This window comes from Oncorhynchus mykiss, chromosome 20 (genome assembly GCF_013265735.2).
Source record: "Oncorhynchus mykiss isolate Arlee chromosome 20, USDA_OmykA_1.1, whole genome shotgun sequence".
Lineage (NCBI taxonomy): Eukaryota > Metazoa > Chordata > Actinopteri > Salmoniformes > Salmonidae > Oncorhynchus > Oncorhynchus mykiss.
Window position 1 is genome coordinate 34412956 of NC_048584.1, and position 24279 is coordinate 34437234.

General features: G+C 41.5%; 1 protein-coding gene across 1 annotated transcript; it reads right to left on the minus strand.

Annotated features, from left to right (window-relative positions):
* Positions 1 to 1393: 1393 nt before the first annotated feature.
* Positions 1394 to 22506, minus strand: fam83b (family with sequence similarity 83 member B). Its single transcript, XM_036956237.1, has 6 exons — positions 22330 to 22506; positions 15616 to 16118; positions 10454 to 10618; positions 9622 to 9746; positions 7816 to 8781; positions 1394 to 4878 (listed from the first exon to the last, which is right to left on the minus strand). Exons 2-6 carry the CDS (start codon positions 16078 to 16080, stop codon positions 3633 to 3635), a joined length of 2967 nt encoding a protein of 988 aa, XP_036812132.1. The 5' UTR covers positions 16081 to 16118; positions 22330 to 22506; the 3' UTR covers positions 1394 to 3632.
* Between the last annotated feature and the right edge of the window lie 1773 nt (positions 22507 to 24279).

Sequence of the window (24279 nt, forward strand, 5' to 3'; positions counted from 1 at the left end):
TTTCTAATGACCAATTAGCCTTTTAAAATGATTAACTTGGATTAGCTAACACAACGTGCCATTGGAACACAGGAGTGATGGTTGCTGATAATGGGCCTCTGTACGCCAATGTAGATATTCCATAAAAAATAATCAGTTTCCAGCTACAATAGTCATTTACAACATTAACAATGTCAACACTGGATTTTTGATCAATTTGATGTTATTTTAATTGACAGAAAATGAGCTTTTCTTTCAAAAACAAGGACACTTCTAAGTGACCCCAAACTTTTGAACAGTAGTGTACATTATTGCAAAAACACAATAATTCAAACAACATATAGGGCCACTGTTGGTGAAGCCACTGTTAAGAATGGTGTCCAATTGAAAAGTGTTTCAATTTTCTTTTTTCAACTGGGTCTTTAAGAATAGTCATGTCTGTTTTTCATATTACTGGGCACTATGTTGCTTTATCCAACTACAGGTTTGGGGTCAATTCCTTTTAAATTCCAGTCAATTCAGAAAGTTAAAAAAAATCCAATTGCACGTTTTCCTCATTGAAAAGCATTGAAGAGAATTGGAATTTCAGTGTACTTCCTGAATTGTCCCCAACCCTGTCCCACTGTCCTGCAGCAACTAGTTTGACATTAAGTAGAAAATAAAAATGTTCTTACCTCACCATTCGCTATGCGAGCTCCAAGGCTAATGAAATATTTACAATAAATAGATCAGCAAACACAGGTCTCATGGGGTGTGGTGGCATAGCTGTCCTTGCATGCTTGACTGTAAGTTGCTTTCAGGGCTGGCTCCAGGCTTAAGCACCATAAGCTGTCGCTTAGGGCCCCCAGCTGCTAGAGAGTTAGAATAGTAGAATAAAAAAGGTGCAAGTTCGAAATTTGGTTGTGCATCAGCAGTTTTGATCTTTTGTTCTCTACTCACCATGGCAAAATGTATAGACAAGCAGAAAACTTGCTTTAAAACTTTAACATTTTCTCTGCACCCTATGGCAAAATGTTTAGAATTGCAGGAAATTAACTTTAAAACAAAAAAAGGCTTTCTCCACTGTCAAGGGGGTTCACACATTTTTTTTGGCCCGTTCGTTGGGGCCCCCCCAACCATTTCTCGCTTAGGGCCCCCTAAAGATTAGAGCCGGCCCTGGTCGCTTTGGATAAAAGTGGCTGCTAAATGGCACATATTATTATTATTACATATAAAATATAGCCAAGAGACTCTATACTTTTGTAATTCTCATAAACACTCTAATCTGCTGATTTATAAATAATTATTTTGATCAGATTAGTGACCACATGTATTTGTACAGTAACTCCTATTTGTTCTGGTCTTAATGGCACGTAATGGCGCATAATGGTCTTAGTGGAACATAACAATATAAATGTATTACTTATGAGAGGCTTTTGGAAGCAGTTTATTCCATTGCATATTTATTACATATTGCACAAATTAGAAACCCAGTGGGACAAACTGATTGCAATGACACATCTTCCTAGCGACATTACAAAATGATGCTTCTGACTTGATGGTCATAATGCTGACCTCCATACAACCTCTTGTAAGCTACAATCTCATAATTCAGACCTCATAGCTCTAAATTATAACAGATCCATTGGACAATATCTATTCTCATCATTACTAAAGATGGAAAACACAACGCAACAACAGGTAATTAAATTCAAATTATAAAAGGGCCAAGTGTTCACTTGTGCTTATCGAGAGCAAATACCAACATCCTATTTTCAAACACAGATTTAAAAAAAGTTTCTATAGAACAATTCCCAACCTTCCATACATCATATGCCCCCCCCCCCCCCCCCACCACCATTTTATTATGAATGTGATTTCTTGTAAACCTGATGCAATGACAATTATTCCCATATCAATTACAAGCAGCTGAATGCCTGCATGCATACACTCTGTGAACTTCACATTGAATGATACACTTCCTATGTGATGTGAAAGATTGAGGTGTTGAAGTACTTAGTGACAGTAGGAGCCCTGTCTAATGAAAAGGCATGGTTCAAAAAAGTGTGGTTCAAATAGTCCAGAATCAGTGGAATGCAAAACACAAAAATAATGCTGTGCTCTATTCAACTCATGCTTATATATCACGTTGACTGTGAAATTGTCTTTAGCTTGTCAGAGGAATGGGTTGAATACTAACACATACAACCTGGCCCAAAAATGATTTTGTAGCTTAAACAGACTGAAATAAATACTTCACCTCATGGTGGTACTGTAGGATGCACTTCCCTGTAGCTCATACAACAAAGGATCAAAGGTAACAAAAACACAATGTCACATTTGTTTGGAAAAAGCAACTATATTTTTCAACCAACTTTGTCAGTGTTTGTACAGGTCAAATATTTGACAAACAATGTACATTTCCCTAAATTAGTCCCTCATAATACCACTGCATTTCCCACAACACCTGTCAAATCCAAGCATATTTTGCCAAGACATTGTTCCAAGAAAAATACTCCAGACACTGCAATGATGACAAAAGCGGCATTAGGTTTTGACAAACGAACTCATTCACCCAATCAGGCAATTTACGCACTGTAAATCCTGTACTCTGGATATGTTTTTCTGATATTGTGGCTAACAAATAGATTGTTTTCACTCTTTTGATCAGAGTTGTTATTGTGAAGACATCTTTAAAATGAAATGATTTAATGTGTTTTATATGGAAATGAAGCTACTGCATTATGAATTCCTCCTATTGTAGTTAACTTTTAGTCTCTCGTCACAGCCATCGAGCAGCTGATTGGTTCTGGGTTTAAAAAAAATGCGAATGGCTTTGATATATTATGAAGAATATAGATCTTTGATGTATTAAAGACCAAAAAGCATAACATATTAAAGCACTCTTAGACTTGAAGAGCAAATAAGATGTAACAAATTTGTGTTCAGTGTTTCCCCACACTAAAGTGTACAAACACACTCACACACAAACACACACTTTTATCTTACATCTTTTAGTCTTGGACTGAAGACTTATCAACGTCAAGGTACTGGAGTGACGAGCCACCCTTTCGGTCTCTGCTTGGCCGGCTCCCCACTCGGATTCCCTGCCGCTGACCACTAATTCCCTTCTAGTTCTGTCTCCCCTACCACAAGGACCTTGGACTGTGCCTCAGGACAACCTGGCCTGCCAATTCCTGGCTGTCCCTGTCATTGGAGGCTGCTGAAGGGAGGACGGTTCATAATAATGTCTGGAACGGAGCAAATGGAATGGCATCAAACATGTGTTTGATGTATTTTATACCATTCCACTAAATCTGCTCCAGCCATTACCATGAACCCTGCCACCAACCTCCTGTGGTCCCTGTTCACTTGGCCATGCTGCAGATCCGGTTCTGCTGTTTCTGACTGACACTGTGGGCCCCTGACTTGATTTCACAGTTTGTGATACCTTGTCCTGGACCGTGCTGATCCCCCCCCTTTAATTCAAGTAAAAATCGGTTTGCAATTGCCTTAAAGAGTCCTAAAAGGATGTAATCTCTTCATGTAACCAGTTTTCAAGTTAAATAGTGCAGTACACTGTTTCCACTCTGCCTACCATTTGATTGGGCCCTTGAACGCTTTTGTAAATTTGACCAGTAATCCATGTTGTATTATGTTAACTTTCTTTTCTACTACTTATTTTTGTGAATGAAATGCCCCACTCTTTGTATGAATTTGCCCAGTTTGTTTTCATGGTGGCTATGTGTCTGCTGGCCAGTGTGGTTGTGTTGTTCATTGGTGGGGCTACTTTTAGCAGAGTACATGCTCTTGGTCCTCTCTGGGGAGTGTATGGGGGCAGGGCCTGTTGCAGATTGTGAGAAATGGGGTCGCTCCTTCTCCAATGAACAGAAAGGCTCAAATCTGCTATACAAACGACTATCGCCACCCCGATCGCTACGCCAATTTCCTGACGCAAGCCTTGCCCTTTCTTGCGTTTTATCAATGGACGTATGCTGCCCCTGTGTCCCCATGGATGTAGTTCTGTCAGGAAGATTTTGGTGCAGCTCTTCAGTGCTAAAACGAGGGGTTGAGGATAACCCTATATCATCTGCACAGTGGTTCTTGTCCATCTGAAGCATGCTACTCTGTGATGCAACCTTCCTCTCTCTCTCTGGTATTTGTCCCTCTTCGTCTGTGACTATGGTGTCAGAGCTACCACCCCTTTTAGGGGAACCCCCTTTAGGGGAACCCTCTTTTTTCTCCGGTATTTTGAGCAATGATCTGATTTGCTTGGTGCTCTTCTTAAGGAAATGTGGTGAACCCAATGCTGTGCTGGTGGACTTGTAAGTGGGCTCTTTGCTGTTCATATCAAGGGCTGCTGCAGACACAGTTCTGTAGGGAGGCTCTTTGCTGTTCATATCCAGGGCTGCTGCAGACACAGTTCTGTAGGGAGGCTCTTTGCTGTTCATATCAAGGGCTGCTGCAGACACAGTTCTGTAGGGAGGCTCTTGCCAATTAGAAACAGGGGGGCTCTTTGTGTCCACAACGTTTTTGACGTCATAATGAGAGATAGATCTCTGATCCTTGTTCAAATTTGAAGAATATCCTCCATTCTGTGGACCCAATGTTATTCCACCACCATCTGGCTGACTCCTCCCAAAGGCCCTACCGTACATGTGACTGGAGGACTCTTTATTGACTCTGTAGTCACTGTTGGTCTTTGAGTCTGCCACACTGTGTCTTTTGTGCCAGTTGTCTTGAAGGAGCTCAGGGGCTTTCGTTACCAGTCCCTCTTTGGCTCTTCCCAGGCAGGCATAGACCGACTGATATGGGTCTCTTCCTGGGCCATAGCCAATGTTATTCCTAGGATCATCCAAAATCTGCAGACTCCGCCTTTTCATTATGTATTCATCTTGTCTCATTCTGTTTTCCATCGATGTTGTGATGTGAAAGATTGAGGTGTTGAAGTACTTAGTGACAGTAGGAGCCCTGTCTAATGAAAAGGCATGGTTCAAAAAAGTGTGGTTCAAATAGTCCAGAATCAGTGGAATGCAAAACACAAAAATAATGCTGTGCTCTATTCAACTCATGCTTATATATCACGTTGACTGTGAAATTGTCTTTAGCTTGTCAGAGGAATGGGTTGAATACTAACACATACAACCTGGCCCAAAAATGATTTTGTAGCTTAAACAGACTGAAATAAATACTTCACCTCATGGTGGTACTGTAGGATGCACTTCCCTGTAGCTCATACAACAAAGGATCAAAGGTAACAAAAACACAATGTCACATTTGTTTGGAAAAAGCAACTATATTTTTCAACCAACTTTGTCAGTGTTTGTACAGGTCAAATATTTGACAAACAATGTACATTTCCCTAAATTAGTCCCTCATAATACCACTGCATTTCCCACAACACCTGTCAAATCCAAGCATATTTTGCCAAGACATTGTTCCAAGAAAAATACTCCAGACACTGCAATGATGACAAAAGCGGCATTAGGTTTTGACAAACGAACTCATTCACCCAATCAGGCAATTTACGCACTGTAAATCCTGTACTCTGGATATGTTTTTCTGATATTGTGGCTAACAAATAGATTGTTTTCACTCTTTTGATCAGAGTTGTTATTGTGAAGACATCTTTAAAATGAAATGATTTAATGTGTTTTATATGGAAATGAAGCTACTGCATTATGAATTCCTCCTATTGTAGTTAACTTTTAGTCTCTCGTCACAGCCATCGAGCAGCTGATTGGTTCTGGGTTTAAAAAAAATGCGAATGGCTTTGATATATTATGAAGAATATAGATCTTTGATGTATTAAAGACCAAAAAGCATAACATATTAAAGCACTCTTAGACTTGAAGAGCAAATAAGATGTAACAAATTTGTGTTCAGTGTTTCCCCACACTAAAGTGTACAAACACACTCACACACAAACACACACTTTTATCTTACATCTTTTAGTCTTGGACTGAAGACTTATCAACGTCAAGGTACTGGAGTGACGAGCCACCCTTTCGGTCTCTGCTTGGCCGGCTCCCCACTCGGATTCCCTGCCGCTGACCACTAATTCCCTTCTAGTTCTGTCTCCCCTACCACAAGGACCTTGGACTGTGCCTCAGGACAACCTGGCCTGCCAATTCCTGGCTGTCCCTGTCATTGGAGGCTGCTGAAGGGAGGACGGTTCATAATAATGTCTGGAACGGAGCAAATGGAATGGCATCAAACATGTGTTTGATGTATTTTATACCATTCCACTAAATCTGCTCCAGCCATTACCATGAACCCTGCCACCAACCTCCTGTGGTCCCTGTTCACTTGGCCATGCTGCAGATCCGGTTCTGCTGTTTCTGACTGACACTGTGGGCCCCTGACTTGATTTCACAGTTTGTGATACCTTGTCCTGGACCGTGCTGATCCCCCCCCTTTAATTCAAGTAAAAATCGGTTTGCAATTGCCTTAAAGAGTCCTAAAAGGATGTAATCTCTTCATGTAACCAGTTTTCAAGTTAAATAGTGCAGTACACTGTTTCCACTCTGCCTACCATTTGATTGGGCCCTTGAACGCTTTTGTAAATTTGACCAGTAATCCATGTTGTATTATGTTAACTTTCTTTTCTACTACTTATTTTTGTGAATGAAATGCCCCACTCTTTGTATGAATTTGCCCAGTTTGTTTTCATGGTGGCTATGTGTCTGCTGGCCAGTGTGGTTGTGTTGTTCATTGGTGGGGCTACTTTTAGCAGAGTACATGCTCTTGGTCCTCTCTGGGGAGTGTATGGGGGCAGGGCCTGTTGCAGATTGTGAGAAATGGGGTCGCTCCTTCTCCAATGAACAGAAAGGCTCAAATCTGCTATACAAACGACTATCGCCACCCCGATCGCTACGCCAATTTCCTGACGCAAGCCTTGCCCTTTCTTGCGTTTTATCAATGGACGTATGCTGCCCCTGTGTCCCCATGGATGTAGTTCTGTCAGGAAGATTTTGGTGCAGCTCTTCAGTGCTAAAACGAGGGGTTGAGGATAACCCTATATCATCTGCACAGTGGTTCTTGTCCATCTGAAGCATGCTACTCTGTGATGCAACCTTCCTCTCTCTCTCTGGTATTTGTCCCTCTTCGTCTGTGACTATGGTGTCAGAGCTACCACCCCTTTTAGGGGAACCCCCTTTAGGGGAACCCTCTTTTTTCTCCGGTATTTTGAGCAATGATCTGATTTGCTTGGTGCTCTTCTTAAGGAAATGTGGTGAACCCAATGCTGTGCTGGTGGACTTGTAAGTGGGCTCTTTGCTGTTCATATCAAGGGCTGCTGCAGACACAGTTCTGTAGGGAGGCTCTTTGCTGTTCATATCCAGGGCTGCTGCAGACACAGTTCTGTAGGGAGGCTCTTTGCTGTTCATATCAAGGGCTGCTGCAGACACAGTTCTGTAGGGAGGCTCTTGCCAATTAGAAACAGGGGGGCTCTTTGTGTCCACAACGTTTTTGACGTCATAATGAGAGATAGATCTCTGATCCTTGTTCAAATTTGAAGAATATCCTCCATTCTGTGGACCCAATGTTATTCCACCACCATCTGGCTGACTCCTCCCAAAGGCCCTACCGTACATGTGACTGGAGGACTCTTTATTGACTCTGTAGTCACTGTTGGTCTTTGAGTCTGCCACACTGTGTCTTTTGTGCCAGTTGTCTTGAAGGAGCTCAGGGGCTTTCGTTACCAGTCCCTCTTTGGCTCTTCCCAGGCAGGCATAGACCGACTGATATGGGTCTCTTCCTGGGCCATAGCCAATGTTATTCCTAGGATCATCCAAAATCTGCAGACTCCGCCTTTTCATTATGTATTCATCTTGTCTCATTCTGTTTTCCATCGATGTTGCTGGATTCCATTGCAATTGCATTGAAGAGTAATACGGTGCATTGTTTGGCTTTGCAGAGGGGTCGACCTGACGTATGGAAGAGGAAGAGTTGTTTGAGTGACTGTTTGTCTCCGGTTTTTCTGGAATAGTGGACTTGAAAACAAGGGATGACCTAAGTCTGGAAGGAATCAATGAGCTAGTTTTGTTTTCCTGTGCTTCATACTGGTCCAGATAGTCACAGGATTCCCCAGTATGATCATCAGTGTTATTGAGGTAAGACTCTATCCTATACGTGCGCAAGAAGGACTTAGCCGTGTTCTTCAAAGTTGGCATGTTCCGCTGCATAGAGCGGACTTGTTTGTCATTCCCGTGGTAGGACTGGCGAAAATTGCGACCTCTGATTATCTGTGCCCCCTGAGAATGGTCTTCCAAAGCATTGGTAAAGTGGCTTCTTCCAGGAGCGCAGTGATTACCTCCATCTCCAGCCACGTTCCAGTTGCTTGCCCCATACCTTGTGTTGTGTGGAACATATGGGACTTCTTGTCTCTCCCCAGCATAACTGTGCCTTTTCAGGAAGTTCACAGTCTCTGCAGACTGGAACTGATGGATGCGGTTTTGAACACTCTCGCCATGGTTGATCATGGGTCTGTGTTCAAATGGCTCCTTGTCATAAAGTCTCTCCTCCATCTCTCCCATATGGCTCGTCATGCCCGTCTGTCTCTCACAGGCTTTCCTGTACACTGTGTCCAGGGTATGTCTCAACTGGTCCTTCCTCTCAAAGGCTTGTCTGGATTCAGAAGCATACTTTGCCCTAGCATGTCTTCCATTCCGTTCTAGTAGCACAGTCTCGGGAGGGGTGAGAACTGCTGGCACGAAAGAACGGGCGAAGAGCGTTCTAAACTCCTCGTCATAGGACTCCACCAGCTGGCCTGTTATGACCTGCACCATACTCAGGTTGATTTTCTCATAGGACCACATGAAGCTAGGCAGAGAAGAATAAACAGATAGCAGCAATTACATCAGTGAAAATGAAATAACAGACATTTTTATCTCAGTCAACTACACACGGTCAACTGAGGTAGACAGTTTCACAATATCAGTAAATTGTTGAAGATGTATCGAAGATAAGCCTTCAGGCTGTCTAAAGTTTAAAAAATTAATAAAAAAGTAATATTGCCTTATCTGTTACCCATAGGTATTTTAGGAATTTATCAGCCCCTACCTCATAAAAATGCCATTTTTGAAAAGTTAACCCTTTTCGATTTTTTATCCCAATCTTAAATGTTTTCTTATTTCGAAAGAGGTTCTGTGTTCCATATAGAATTGAAATACAGGATCTGCAGACAGCCCTGTCATGTAACATTTTGGAACATAACTTTTTCATTCTCATTTTCCATTCATTGTGTTTACTTCACAGATGTAAGAAAATAATTATGATTGGGGTAAATATTCAGAAAACCATCCCTTTAAGCCTTACCCTTATCGTGTTCAAATAGTCACTGTTAAAATACAAAGAAAGAACATGATAATGACTCAATAAAGTGCCTTTCATTTATATCTAAAGAACATTTTAATCAATATTTTTCTGAGCTGCTAGATTATCATACAGTAACGATAGTGTACTTGCTATCCGGATTCCTTGGGACGTCCCAGCTCTGACGTCACCCCCATTGAAGTTGATATGGTTAAGGTTAGGGTAAGAGTAGGGGTTAAGGTTAGGCTTTAGGGTAGGGAGTTCCCAAGGAACCTGGATTGCATTAACAGTAACAATAGGATCTGGTTATTGGACATTTCTTCTCCCTGAGCTCCTAGCTCCATTTACCTGTATGATCCGTACACCACTGTTTGGCAGTCCACCAACAGAAACCTCTGCTCCATTGCTCCATGAAATGTAGCTCCTGAACGACAGAGGTAATCCTGACCCTTCACTATGCGTACTCTCATGTTCTGTAGACCAAGAGAGTCAGTGGAATGTTACCAAGACCATTCTATGGTAACATATCGCTTTATGCAAAGCCTGAATATATATATATATGTATATATAAAGAAAAGGTTTATTGTCACATACACCAGATAGGGGCAGTGTAATGTGTTGTTTTATAGGGTAGTACATAGCCTAGTAGCCATAGTAGTACGGCACCCCTGGAGCAAATTAGGATTAAGTGCCTCGCTCAAGGGCACATCGACAGATTTTTCACTTTGTCTGCTCGGGTATTCAAACCAGCAACCTTTCGGTTACTGGCCCAACACTCTAAATGCTAGATTAACTGTCGCCCTTTTGTGAATATACTTAAAGGGTGTGGTTGCTGCGTGCTAAATACCTCATCCCTCAGGTAATAAATACAGTTAACTGACAAAATAAAGGAAACACCAACATAAAGTGTCTTAATAGGGCGTTGGGCCACTGCGAGCCAAAACAGATTCAATTCACCTTTGCATAGATTCATACCTCAGGTAATAACTACCTCGCCCTTTAAACTGCCTCACCCTGCAAAAACAGGAGGAGTGAGACTTTGACTTCTTCAGTCTGTCATTTTGAGGGCCTACTGTCAGTGGTTGAACCAATACTGTTTATACGATGAGAGGATGATCAGTCGATGCATGTAGATCTCTACCTGAATTTGTTACCATTGTAGCAGAGGATCTGAACTTACCCTAAGTTTTGGGATTTGGATGTCTTGATTCTCAACCATTAAGAGAAAGCTTTGCAGATGAAATTCATCCAGAAGCACATAAACTGGAATTCCTCTGGTGGAGGCATCAACCACCTCTTTGAATATATCCACATCTGTAAAAATGTCCATTACAATTGCAATAACCTGTAGTGAAAGAAGGGACATTAACACAAATTAGAACCAGAAGTATAGAAAAACATGATGATTTCTGAAAATAATTTGTATACCATGACACACTATATTAAACTCAGCAACAACAAAAAACTGTCCTCTCACTGTCAACTGCGTTTATATTCAGTTTATTGGCCCTGAACAAAGGGGGGTGTCACGTCTGCTCCCGCTCTTCCCCCCTGGCGCTGGAGGGCGCCAGGCTGACCTGCATTACGCACTCCTGCCACCATCATTTACGCACACCTGCCTTCCCTCGTCATGCGCATCAGCGATATTGGACTCACTCAATCACCTATTTATTTCCTCCCCTATATGTGTCAGTTCCCCAGCTCTGTTCCCTGCTGCTGCATTGTTTGTCATATAGACATATGTTACCGGTGTGCTGACGCTGTTCCTGTATTGTTCTATGTCTGTTCCCGAATAAATGTCTGACTGCCCGTACCTGCTCCTCCTGTCCAGCGTCGGTCCTTACAGGGGGGTCAAAATCCAAATTAACAGTCAGTATCTGGTGTGGCCACCAGCTGCATTAAGTACTGTACATTAAGCACCAGATTTGCCAGTTCTTGGTGTGAGATGTTATCCCACTCTTCCACCAAGGCACTTGCAAGTTCTTGGACATTTCTGGGGGGAATGGCCCTAGCCCTCACCCTCCGATCCAACAGGTCCCAGACGTGCTCAATGGGATTGAGATCCGGGCTCTTCACTGGCCATGGCAGAACACTGACATTCCTGTCCTGCAGGAAATCACGTACAGAACGAGCACTATGGCTGGTGGCATTGTCATTTTGGAACAGTACCACATGAGGGAGGAGGATGTCTTCCCCGTAACGCACAGCATTGAGATTGCCTGCAAGGACAACAAGCTCAGTCCGATGATGCTGTGACACATCACCACAGACCATGACGGACCCTCCACCTACAAATCGATCCCGCTTCAGAGTACAGGGCTCGGTGTAAAGCTCATTCCTTCAACAATAAACGCAAATACGACCATCAACACCGGTGAGACAAAACCGTGACTCGTCAGTGAAGAGCACTTTTTGACAGTCCTGTCTCGTCCAGCGACGGTGGGTTTGTGCCCATAGGTGACGTTGTTGCCGGTGATGTCTGGTGAGGTCCTGCCTTACAGCAGGCCTACAAGCCCTCATTCCAGCCTCTCTCAGCCTATTGCGGACAGTCTGAGCACTGATGGAGGGATTGTGCTTTCCTGGTGTAACTCCATCATGTACCTGTCCCGCAGGTGTGATGTTCGGATGTACAGATCCTGTGCAGGTGTTGTTACACATGGTCTGCCACTGCTGAGGATGATCAGCTGTCCATCCTGTCTCCCTGTAGCGCTGTCTTAGGCATCTCACAGTACGGACATTGCAATTTATTGCCCTGGCCACATCTGCAGTCCTCATGCCTCCTTGCAGCATGCCTAAGGCATGTTCACGCAGATGAGCAGGGACCCTGGGCACCTTTCTTTTGGTGTTTTTCAGAGTCAGTAGAAAGGCCTCTTTTGTGTCCTACGTTTTCATAACTGTGACCTTATTTGCCTACCGTCTGTAAGCTGTTAGTGTCTTAACAACCGTTCCACGGGTGCATGTCCATTAATTGTTTATGGTTCTTTGAACAAGCATGGGAAACAGTGTTTCAACCCTTTTACAATGAAGATCTGTGACGTTATTTGAATTTTTACTAATTATCTTTGAAAGACAGGGTACTGAAAAAGGAACGTTTCTTTTTTTGCTGAGTTTATTATATATTATCAACTGGTGGGTCAAGCCTTGAATGCTGATTGGCTGACAGCCGTGGTATATCAGACCGTATACTACAGGATTGACAAAACATTCATATTTACTGCTTTTATTACATTGGTAACATCGCGCCTAAGAACAGCCCTTAGCCGTGGTATATTGGCCTTATACCACACCCCCTAGGGCATTATTGCTTAAGAACAACACCTTAGTGCTGATGGAGTGTTAATTAGAGTATGAGGCATTACTGTAAGCTCAGGAAATCTGTCTGATTTGGAGACTGTGATGCCAACAAAAGTACAGGTGACAAAAATGGTACTCCAGGAGCTCATGAGATGGTGGTTAAGGCTGTGTGATATCGTCATCCTTCCATATGTGTTATACTAGGATCTGTCTCTGACAGGTTACAGCTTTCCATTGATCCATTTGTGGGTAATCGGAACTGCACTATGTGGTGACATAATGGAGACTACCTGATGACCAAGACCTATTACACTTAGGTAAAAACGTGTAGTTTCATGTCACTAAAAGTACCTTTAAAATGCACCCTTTTACAGTCAGGATGCAACCTGACCATCACAACAACAACAGAAACACACTCAGCACACTGCAATATATATGCCACAAATCTAGTTAAAATATGTTCACCAATTAGACCACTGCGCCACCCGGGCCCCAAAATATGTTCACTTTTAAGCAAATATCACACTGTGTTGACTCTTCCTTTTTTGCTAGTGTTATCTATACTGTATAGTATCTCAAGAGGTAACTGGTAACTTAGTAAGTGTGTGGTTACAAGGACACGGACACTGTGTTTACCATATTTACTGTGACAAGTAGGACTTGGTTTGACACATAGATGGAAGATTTACCTAAATACACACCAAACTCCTCTGGCTAATACACTATACATGTACATACAAAAGTATGCGGACACCCATTCAAATTAGTGGATATGGCTATTTCAGCCCCATTGTTGCTGACAGGTGTATAAAATCGAGCACCAGTCATGGAATCTCCATAAACAAACATTAGCAGTAGAATGGACTTACTGAAGATCTCAGTGACTTTCAATGTGACACAGCCATAGGATGCCACCTTTCCAACAAGTCAGTTCATCAAATGAATGCCCTGCTAAAGCTGCCCCAGTCAATTGTAAGTGCTGTTATGTGCTGTGCTGTGAAGTGGAAACATCTAGGAGTAACAACGGCTCAGCCACGAAGTGGTAGGCCACACAAGCTCACAGGATGGGACCGCCGAGTGCTGAAGCGCGCAGAGCATAAAAATCGTCTGTCCTCAGTTGCAACACTCACTACCGAGTTCTAAACTGCCTCTGGAAGCAACGTCAGCACAATAACTGTTCGTTGTGAGCTTAATGAAATGGGTTTCCATGGCAGAGCAGTCACACACAAGCCTAAGATCACAATGCACAATGCCAAGCATTGGCTGGAGTGGTGTAAAGCTCGCAGCAATTGGACTGGAGCAGTGGAAACGCTTTCTCCAGAATGATCAATCACGTTTCACCATCTGGCAGTCCGACGGAGAAATCTGGGTTTGGCAGATGCCAGGAGAGCGCTACCTGGCCGAATGCACAGTACCAACTGTAAAGTTTGTTGAAGGAAGAATAATGGTTTGTCGAGATCGTTGTGGAAGAATTTGACTGGCCTGCACAGAGCCCTGACCTCAACCCTATCTAACACTTTGGGGACGAATTGGAACGTCGACTGCGAGCCCGGCCTAATCACCCAACATCCGTGCCCGACCTCACTAATGCATGTGGAAGCAAGTCCCTGCAGCAATGTTCCAACATCTAGTGGAAAGCCTTCAAAGAAGAGTGGAGGCTGTTATAGCAGCAAAGGGGGAGCCAACCCCATATTAATGCCCATTATTTTGGAATGAGATGTTCATGTACTTGGAATACTTGTAGACTAAATCACATGAGAAACTACAGTAAAACTATAGCTTGAGTGTTCTGATAGAAGATTTGTAAATGTTCAAAATAACCCATCCTTGACCGAAGCGGATGAAGCAGCAAATATAATGATCAGGGGTTTGGCATTGCATAGCCAACAGATTATATGACTGCATGATAGGATTCAAAGTACACTCTCAGAATAAAGGGTACAATTAGTGCAAAGTACAGTAGATCAAAATCCTCTGAATTTGCTACATTGGTGTCAGAAGGTGTATGGCGGAGAGGCGTGTACACGTGAGGGACTTGGCATAGATGAAGAGGTACATTTCTGCCACTTAAAATTATCAAATGGCTTTGTCACTGTGTTGGTACCCTAAAAAGGCACATTTGTAACTTTTGGCTCTTTTGAGGTATGTACTGCAAGGGTACAATTATGTACTTATAACTAATGGTACAATGGATGTACCTTACAGGGTAGCACTACATTGACAATCATTTGTACCCCTTCAAAGTACAATTCAGTACCTTTTTTTTCTGAGAGTGTAGTTATGACTGCTACGATGATAGGTTTTCAGGAACATCTTTTGATGATTCCAGTTCCTGTACAACCGGTTCTTTCTTTGAACACAGCATTGACAGATTTCTTGCATGACAGCTGCAGGCAATCCATGATCTGTGTACTGTCCTGCTGTCCTGCTGTGCAACATAAGGTAAAAGTCTATTGATCTTTACATTTCTATTTCTGGTAATGGTAGTCTGAAAATGTCTTGTGAATCACTCAGAGAACAAGGTTAGAAGCAGGATAATCTGTACTTGGCTTCATCTCAGGATTTGATCCACAACTGCGAGAGTTACCTCACATTCAAGGATACTGGGTGAGTTTTTGTTGCAGCGGCACCTATACGTTTACTCATGAAGGTACATTGTAAAAAATATATGTATTTTATAGACCCATCATGACACCACCTCAGACACACCTGTCTAGTGAAAAGGAACTATGTGGGTATAATTCTGCCCTTGGAGAAAAGGGGAGTTGTGCTGTAAATCCTTTTGTCCTGGACTAGTTTCAATTTGTGATTCAGGAGCTATCACGTTCACACAAAGAGACAGTCACAGTTGAAGAACAGAGATTATTGTATAAACTATATAGTATATGCTATACTATTTTACTATAGTAACAATAATAATAATAATACACTTTTTGTAAAAGGAGCAGCAGCTTTTAAAAAAGACAACTATTGTAATTTGCATTCCATAAACTCCAATAGCTCCATAAGCATTGCCATTGTTGTTGACACAATGCATTGCAAGATTACCTGTCTGGCATCCTGAATGTGTTTCCGGATCACCTCTTTGATGGTGGGTCTGTTTAGTCTGGGTGGATGGAAGAACAGATTTATATTGGTTTGTAGTCTATCAGGCATGACCTCCGGCCACCCTAACTCCAAGTCAGGTGTTGCTATGTCGGAGTCCACAGGCCAGTACGTTCCAGTTGAAGACTTGCTGGCCGTAGCGTCCGGACCTGGGCCATCAATTTCTTCTGTGTGGTTGCTAGGCAATGGCTGTGAGGCGTTTGTAGTGATGAAGTGGATTTCATCTTCTGAGAGGAAGCTCCCTATCCGCTCGGACTTGAGGAACTCCTGGTAGCTCTCTCTGCCGTCATTCACCAGGGAATCAATGGCAAGGCGATAGGCCTCCTTATAGTGGGGCTGAATGTAATCTTCAGGCTTCAACTCTTCCTTCAAGGAGGACAGCAGGGAGAGTTGTTGGGAATCCATCATAAGGGTGGCTTAGTGCGTTCTGTTACAGATGGTGGATGCTTGAAGTCAAAGAGACAAGAAGCAAGGCATTAGAAAAACAATCTGATCGAGAGTGTGTCTTCCTTTAAATAAATTATGCGTTTTCACTGAAAATACATTTAGGCATTTCCCAGGTCATGTTTGTCCAACTTCTAGGAAGATAATCCACTTAACCCCAAGATTTCCCCAAGTTTTCACCATCATTGTAAAGCTTTGGGGCATCAACCCTGTGACACTCATCTTTTCCCATTGAATGCAATGTATTGACATAAACTCAATAGGTTGACACTCATCTTTTCCCATTGAATGCAATGTATTGACATAAACTCAATAGGTTGACACTCATCTTTTCCCATTGAATGCAATGTATTGACATAAACTCAATAGGTTGACACTCATCTTTTCCCATTGAATGCAATGTATTGACATAAACTCAATAGGTTGACACTCATCTTTTCCCATTGAATGCAATGTATTGACATAAACTCAATAGGTTGACACTCATCTTTTCCCATTGAATGCAATGTATTGACAGAAGCATCAATTGGTTGAAGTTTCCCTTTTCCCATTGACTGCAATGTGTTGACATAAGTGTCAAGCCTTGGGCACTCATCTTTTCCCATTGAATGCAATGTATTAACAGAAGCATCAATTGGTTGATCCTTATCTTTTCCCATTGGCACCGCAAATCCTGGTGGGAGCATGGCCAGTATACATAAGCATCAATTTGTTGATGCCTAACTTTTTGCAAAAACGTTACAGGATGACGTTTTAATAATGGACTAACATATTATATTATGAAAAACAACAATGTGTGTTTTCTACTCTTATTCAAAGTTAAATAAATCCACCAGCCAATTGGGGTGTAAATCAGGACAGACCCCATCTAACCGAAGTATCTTAAATGTAATTTGATAGCTCGAGGTAAGGTGAAAATCAGATGTTGTCAAATAAACACCTTTAATAATTTCATTACCCCCACCCTTTGATGTCTATATACAGGCTGGAGCCGAGTTGGAATGTTTGTATGTCTCAGTTCTCAATTAGGGAACCCTGCCATGCTCTACATCAATGCTTAACAACAGCTGGGTTTAAAGGAGGTCTTAAATGTATAGTTAGCAATTTTGACAATGGATACCATTTTTATGTCTCTGTGCTCAGTATGCAGGAAGTTCGAGGGAATTTTGAGAGCTAGTGCTAACTAGCTTAGCGCAAACACTGGAAGTCTTCGGGTAGAGATAGTATTTGTACTAACTAGTTATCATGAAATTACATCCCTTGAATGGTATTCACGAGTTCATCTCTCTGGAGAAGTAAATAAAGGGCTTCATTGCCAAAATCGAGAACTATTCCTTTAAGATATCATTTATACCCAGATGTTATTAAGCATTATACAACAGGTGGGTCTAATCCTGAATGCTGATTGGTTAAAAGCGCATTCCAGTCGGTGTCTATTAACAGCGGCTAAATCTATGCCGTTAAAATGCCTATTTACTCTGTTCCGTCTGACCCCGCAATCCACTGTCTCATCAGCCCAGGCAAGGACTTCATCTCCTCTATAAAAAGCATCCCAACATTTATTTTAAACATTTCGTTTTCAACAGTGGAGAATTGTATTAACCTTACTGTCTGTCTCGCCGACATTGTTTCAATATTCAAATTCGATCTCCAACTGTCCCATAGTAATGAACGTGTTGGGGTCGGGAGTCTGGATGAGAGAGAGAGGCAGGCAGCGTTTTTCAGCCAGTCAAAATCATGAATCAGCTGACATCATTGTTATAGATACAGTGGGGCAAAAAAGTATTTAGTCAGCCACCATTTGTGAAAGTTCTCCCACTTAAAAAGATGAGAGAGGCCTGTAATTTTCATCATAGGTACACTTCAATGACAGACAAAATGAGAAAAAAAAAATCCAGAAAATCACATTGTAGGATTTTTAATGAATTTATTTGCAAATTATGGTGGAAAATAAGTATTTGGTCACCTACAAACAAGAAGGATTTCTGGCTCTAAGAGACCTGTAACTTCTTCTTTAAGAGGCTCCTCTGTCTTCCACTCACTACCTGTATTAATGGCACCTGTTTGAACTTGTTATCAGTATAAAAGACACCTGTCCACAACCTCAAACAGTCACACTCCAAACTCCACTATGGCCAAGACCAAAGAGCTGTCAAAGGACACCAGAAACAAAATTGTAGACCTGCACCAGGCTGGGAAGACTGAATCTGCAATAGGTAAGCAGCTTGGTTTGAAGAAATCAACTGTGGGAGGAATTATTAGGAAATGGAAGGTCCTGGAGTGGCCTAGCCAGTCTCCAGATCTCAACCCCATAGAAAATCTTTGGAGGGAGTTGAAAGTCCATGTTACTTATTTTCCACCATAATTTGCAAATAAATTCATTAAAAATCCTACAATGTGATTTTCTGCATTTTTTTCTCTCATTTTGTCTGTCATAGTTGAAGTGTACCTATGATGAAAATTACAGGCCTCGCTCATCTTTTTAAGTGGGAGAACGTGCACAAATGGTGGCTGACTAAATACTTTTTTGCCCCACTGTATATACACAGAAATGTAAATTGAAAAAAGGTCAAACGAAACGAAGTGCAGCTAGTTTGCAGTCTTTCCAGCTTCAGTTTGAAGTTATTGTGTTAGCTGTGTTGTTGGCTAGCTCCTCTGAATTACAGTGTCCTGACGATAGTGCACATATTCTATGCCAGATGAAATCGTGCCTCATTAGCTCATTGTTATGGATGTATCCAAATAAATGTCACTACAAAACAGCTTAAACAAATGTTGTTATTCTGTCTACACTGTTTGACGTGACTGTAAGTTAGCCATAGTTGGCTAGCTAGCAAGGGATAAGAATGTTGCCAGCCAGTATGGCAATGGAACATTTAGAACGAACATCCATAGATACAGAACAAAAAGACTGAATGGCTGGGTTGAGTCTCTGGCAACCGAACCGACAGAACGAACAACCAGCCGGCTTGGGTAGCAACCCTAGATTTGTTTCGGGGCTATATCTTGTAGAAGGATGAAATACAGTGCCTTGCGAAAGTATTCGCCCCCCTTGAACTTTGCGACCTTTTGCCACATTTCAGGCTTCAAACATAAAGATATAAAACTGTATTTTTTTGTGAAGAATCAACAACAAGTGGGACACAATCATGAAGTGGAACAACATTTATTGGATATTTCAAACTTTTTTAACAAATCAAAAACTGAAAAATTGGGCGTGCAAAATTATTCAGCCCCCTTAAGTTAATTTGCTGCGGTCATTCATCTGTTGACAGCCTTCGTGGACCACTGATCGGTTCTACATCTTGGATTTTCCCTCACACTTTTAGAAGTTAAATAATTTTAAATGTAAGTAAGTCGCTTGGGGTATGTCTCTATCAGTTTTGCACATCGAGAGACTGACATTTTTTCCCATTCCTCCTTGCAAAACAGCTCGAGCTCAGTGAGGTTGGATGGAGAGCATTTGTGAACAGCAGTTTTCAGTTCTTTCCACAGATTCTCGATTGGATTCAGGTCTGGACTTTGACTTGGTCATTCTAACACCTGGATATGTTTATTTTTGAACCATTCCATTGTAGATGTTGCTTTATGTTTTGGATCATTGTCTTGTTGGAAGACAAATCTCCGTCCCAGTCTCAGGTCTTTTGCAGACTCCATCAGGTTTTCTTCCAGAATGGTCCTGTATTTGGCTCCATCCATCTTCCCATCAATTTTGAAGAAAAGCAGGCCCAAACCATGATGCTGCCACCACCATGTTTGACAGTGGGGATTGTGTGTTCAGGGTGATGAGCTGTGTTGCAAACATAATGTTTTGCATTGTTGCCAAAAAGTTCAATTTTGGTTTCATCTGACCAGGGCACCTTCTTCCACATGTTTGGTGTGTCTCCCAGGTGGCTTGTGGCAAACTTTAAACAACACTTTTTATGGATATCTTTAAGAAATGGCTTTCTTCTTGCCACTCTTCCATAAAGGCCAGATTTGTGCAATATACGACTGATTGTTGTCCTATGGACAGAGTCTCCCACCTCAGCTGTAGATCTCTGCAGTTCATCCAGAGTGATCATGGGCCTCTTGGCTGCATCTCTGATCAGTCTTCTCCTTGTATGAGCTGAAAGTTTAGAGGGACGGCCAGGTCTTGGTAGATTTGCAGTGGTCTGATACTCCTTCCATTTCAATATTATCGCTTGCACAGTGCTCCTTGGGATGTTTAAAGCTTGGGAAATCTTTTTGTATCCAAATCCGGCTTTAAACTTCTTCACAACAGTATCTCGGACCTGCCTGGTGTGTTCCTTGTTCTTCATGATGCTCTCTGCGCTTTTGACGGACCTCTGAGGCTATCACAGTGCAGGTGCATTTATACGGAGACTTGATTACACCCAGGTGGATTGTATTTATCATCGTTAGTCATTTAGGTCAACATTGGATCATTCAGAGATCCTCACTGAACTTCTGGAGAGAGTTTGCTGCACTGAAAGTAAAGGGGCTGAATAATTTTGCACGCCCAATTTTTCAGTTTTTGATTTGTTAAAAAAGTTTGAAATATCCAATAAATGTCGTTCCACTTCATGATTGTGTCCCACTTGTTGTTGATTCTTCACAAAAAAATACAGTTTTATATCTTTATGTTTGAAGCCTGAAATGTGGCAAAAGGTCGCAAAGTTCAAGGGGGCCGAATACTTTCGCAAGGCACTGTATTATGAATAAATCATCAATATGTTTTTAATGAAAATATGTCAATCATTATTTGAATATGTTGGTAAGCTGCTGTATAAAAGTGATAATGCTCTCAAAGGCGGTGTTTCTAGGATATATTGGCACAACACCTGTGCCAACATATCCTCCAAACACCAGGTTCTCGGGCATCATCACTTAATTGATGTAGGGTAGCGGCAGGGTAGCCTAGTGGTTAGAGCGTTGGACTAGTAACCGGAAGGTTGCGAGTTCAAACCCCCGAGCTGACAAGGTACAAATCTGTCGTTCTGCCCCTGAACAGGCAGTTAACCCACTGTTCCCAGGCCGTCATTGAAAATAAGAATTTGTTCTTAACTGACTTGCCTGGTTAAATAAAGGTAAAATAAAAATAAAAAAATGTAGAGCATGGCAGGGTTCCCTAATTGAGAACTGAGACATACAAACATTCCAACTCGGCTCCAGCCTGTACATAGACATCAAAGGGTGGGGGTAATGAAATTATTAAAGGTGTTTATTTGACAACATCTGATTTTCACCTTACCTCGAGCTATCAAATTACATTTAAGATACTTTGGTTATTTGGGTGGTGCACTGTTTACACCAAAATTGTCTGGTGGATTCAATTAACCTTGAACGAGCGTTGAAAACAAAATGCAGGGAGCATAATATGACATGTCATTTAAGGCTTATCAAGTAGTTAAACAAAATAAACACTAAACCTGACACCTATAACCTAAATGAAACAGCTGTACCAAATCAGCATACTAATGAGCCACTAAATCTAACCCTAACCTTAACCACACTGCTAACCCTAATGCCTAACCCTAACCTTAAATTAAGATCAAAAAGCACATTTTTGTTTTCAGGAATTTTTACAATATAGCCAGTTTTGACTTTGCAGCTGGCCTATCTAGTATAAATCGTTCAGTTCTAACTCCAGAACAAGACTCACCATGACAATAAACGTCAACCTGCCTAATGAGGACTTTAAGGTTAATACATAGGCGACAGACAGTTAGTGCATTCGTCATAAGGTAGCTAGGTGGCACAACCATATATCACAGTCATTTTAAGGGTGGTAGGTAGCCTAGCAGTTAAGAGCTTTGGGCCAGTAACCAAAAGGGTGCTGGTTTGAATCCCAGAGCCGACTAGGTTGAACAGAGCAAGGCACTTAACCCTAAGATAAGAGCGTCTGCTAAATGACGTACAAGTACAATTTCTCCTCAAAGTAGCCATCAGCAAAGACAGTGTTAGTAACAAAAGACAAGTGTTTCCTTGATTTTTGAAAGAATCTCTTAATTGTTATGAGAAAATATTTAGATGAATAGGGATGATGCGTATTGTTATGCTATTGTTATGCATAGTGGTATGCATATTGGTATGTATATTGTTATGCTTATTGCTATGCGTATTGTTACGCGTATTAGTCCATATGTCTATTGTTATTCATTAGTCTATTTAATTATTTTAAAGCATACTGTACATTCCAGTCTAACGTTAAACTCTATAGTAGTTACTTACATTAAAAGTATGAGTTAAAGAAAGATCCTGTTGTAGTTTCCCAATAAATTCCAGTACTGCATTTTTCAATGTATTCTTCTGACTGTGTAGCCGTATTGGAGCAAAAGCTGATATCTGCCAACTGAAGTAACAAAGACAAGGAGGTGTCTCAACATGAGAAGCCCTCTGTGGATGGAGGGTGTGGATTCCAGTTTTCTCATGCAAATAGCACCGGCTTCAAACTTGCTCACGGGCCAAGAGCTGCCATAAACCTGTTTCGGATAGGAGCCACACCCCTTTCTTCTTCAAGCGCTCAAAGTTCAATTATGGTGTGTAGACAATGGAGGTTTTGATAGTCAGTTATCTTTTCAAGCAAATTTAAAGGCTTTGCACTTTTTACATATAATATGGTAATATGTAATTATCTTTAACACTACTTGTTAACTTATTTGATGACACTTACCTATCATAAGTATCCCCCCCCCCCCCCCCCCCCCCCCTTGGATTTCTTCACATTCCATTGTGACAAAGTGGGATTCAAATGTATATCATTGTCATTTTTTGAAAATGATCTACACAAAATATTCTGTAATGTCTAAATGGAAGATTGTTGTAATAAAAAAAAGATGAATGGCAAATAAAATACCAATTTACCTTGATTTAACCCCCGCCCCCTCCCCGAGTCAATATTATGTTAGAAACAACTTTGGCAGCGATTACAGTTGTGAGTCATCTTGGGTAAGTCTCTAAGAGCTTTGCACACCTGTATTGTGTAATATTTGTCCATTATTCTTTTCAAAATTCTTCAAGCTCTGTCAAGGTTTTGGTGACAATGGCTAGACAGCCATTTTAAAGTCTTGCCATAGATTTTCAAGTAGATTTAAGTCAAAACTGTAACTTGGCCACTAAGGAACACTCACTGTCTTCTTGGTGAACAACTCCAGTGTACATTTGGCCTTGTGTTGTAGGTTGTTGTCCTGCTGAATAGTGTATTCTACCTCCGAGTGTCTGGTGTAAAGCAGACTAAAGCAAGTTTTCCTCTAGGATTTTGTCTGCTTAGCTCCATCCTGTTTCTTTTTATCCTGGAAAACTCCCCAGTCTTTGCTGATGTCAACAATACCCATACCATGATGCAGCCATCACCATGCTTGAAAATAAGGAGGCAGTTACTCAGTGATGTGTCCCAAACATAAGGCTTTGCATTTAGGTCAATGTGCCATGTGTTTTTTTTTGTTGCCATGTTGCATGCAGGATGCATGTTTTTGTATTCTTATTTTCAATCTGTCATTAAGGTCATTATTGTGGAGTCACTGCAGTGTTGTTGATAAAAACCATGCTCTCATTAAAGTCATTATTGTGGAGTCACTGTAGTGTTGTTGATAAAAACCATGCTCTCATTAAAGTCATTATTGTGGAGTCACTGCAATGTTGTTGATAAAAACCATGCCTTAAAAAGACATATTTGATTGCCTCTACACTCTGCCAGCTCAAACCAGATCCAAAAGTACCTGTCAATTTCCCACCATTCAACAATGATATACCAGCAGGCTACTATTATCAGATTTATACTGTAGCAGTGTTACCCTGTGATGCATGTGGAATCTGGAGCAACCCAACAGATTGTGAACCAATTACATATTTCTGTGTGGTTGTCAACAAGCCAATTGGGCCTGGGCATTCTTTATTAAGTCAACAGAGGGTTATTTTACAACAAATTTCTCAAATTTCAATTCATATTTTTATTTTACATTTTTATTTAACCAGGTAGGCCAGTTGAGGACAAGTTCTCATTTACAATTGCAAACTGGTCAAGATAAAGCATAGCAGTGCGACAAAAACAATAACACAGAGTTACGCATACACAAACGACCAGTCAATAACACAAAATAAAAGAAAAATAGAAAGATCTATGTACAGTGTGTGCAAATGTAGAAGAGTAGGGAGGTAGGCAATAAATAGGCCCTAGAGACG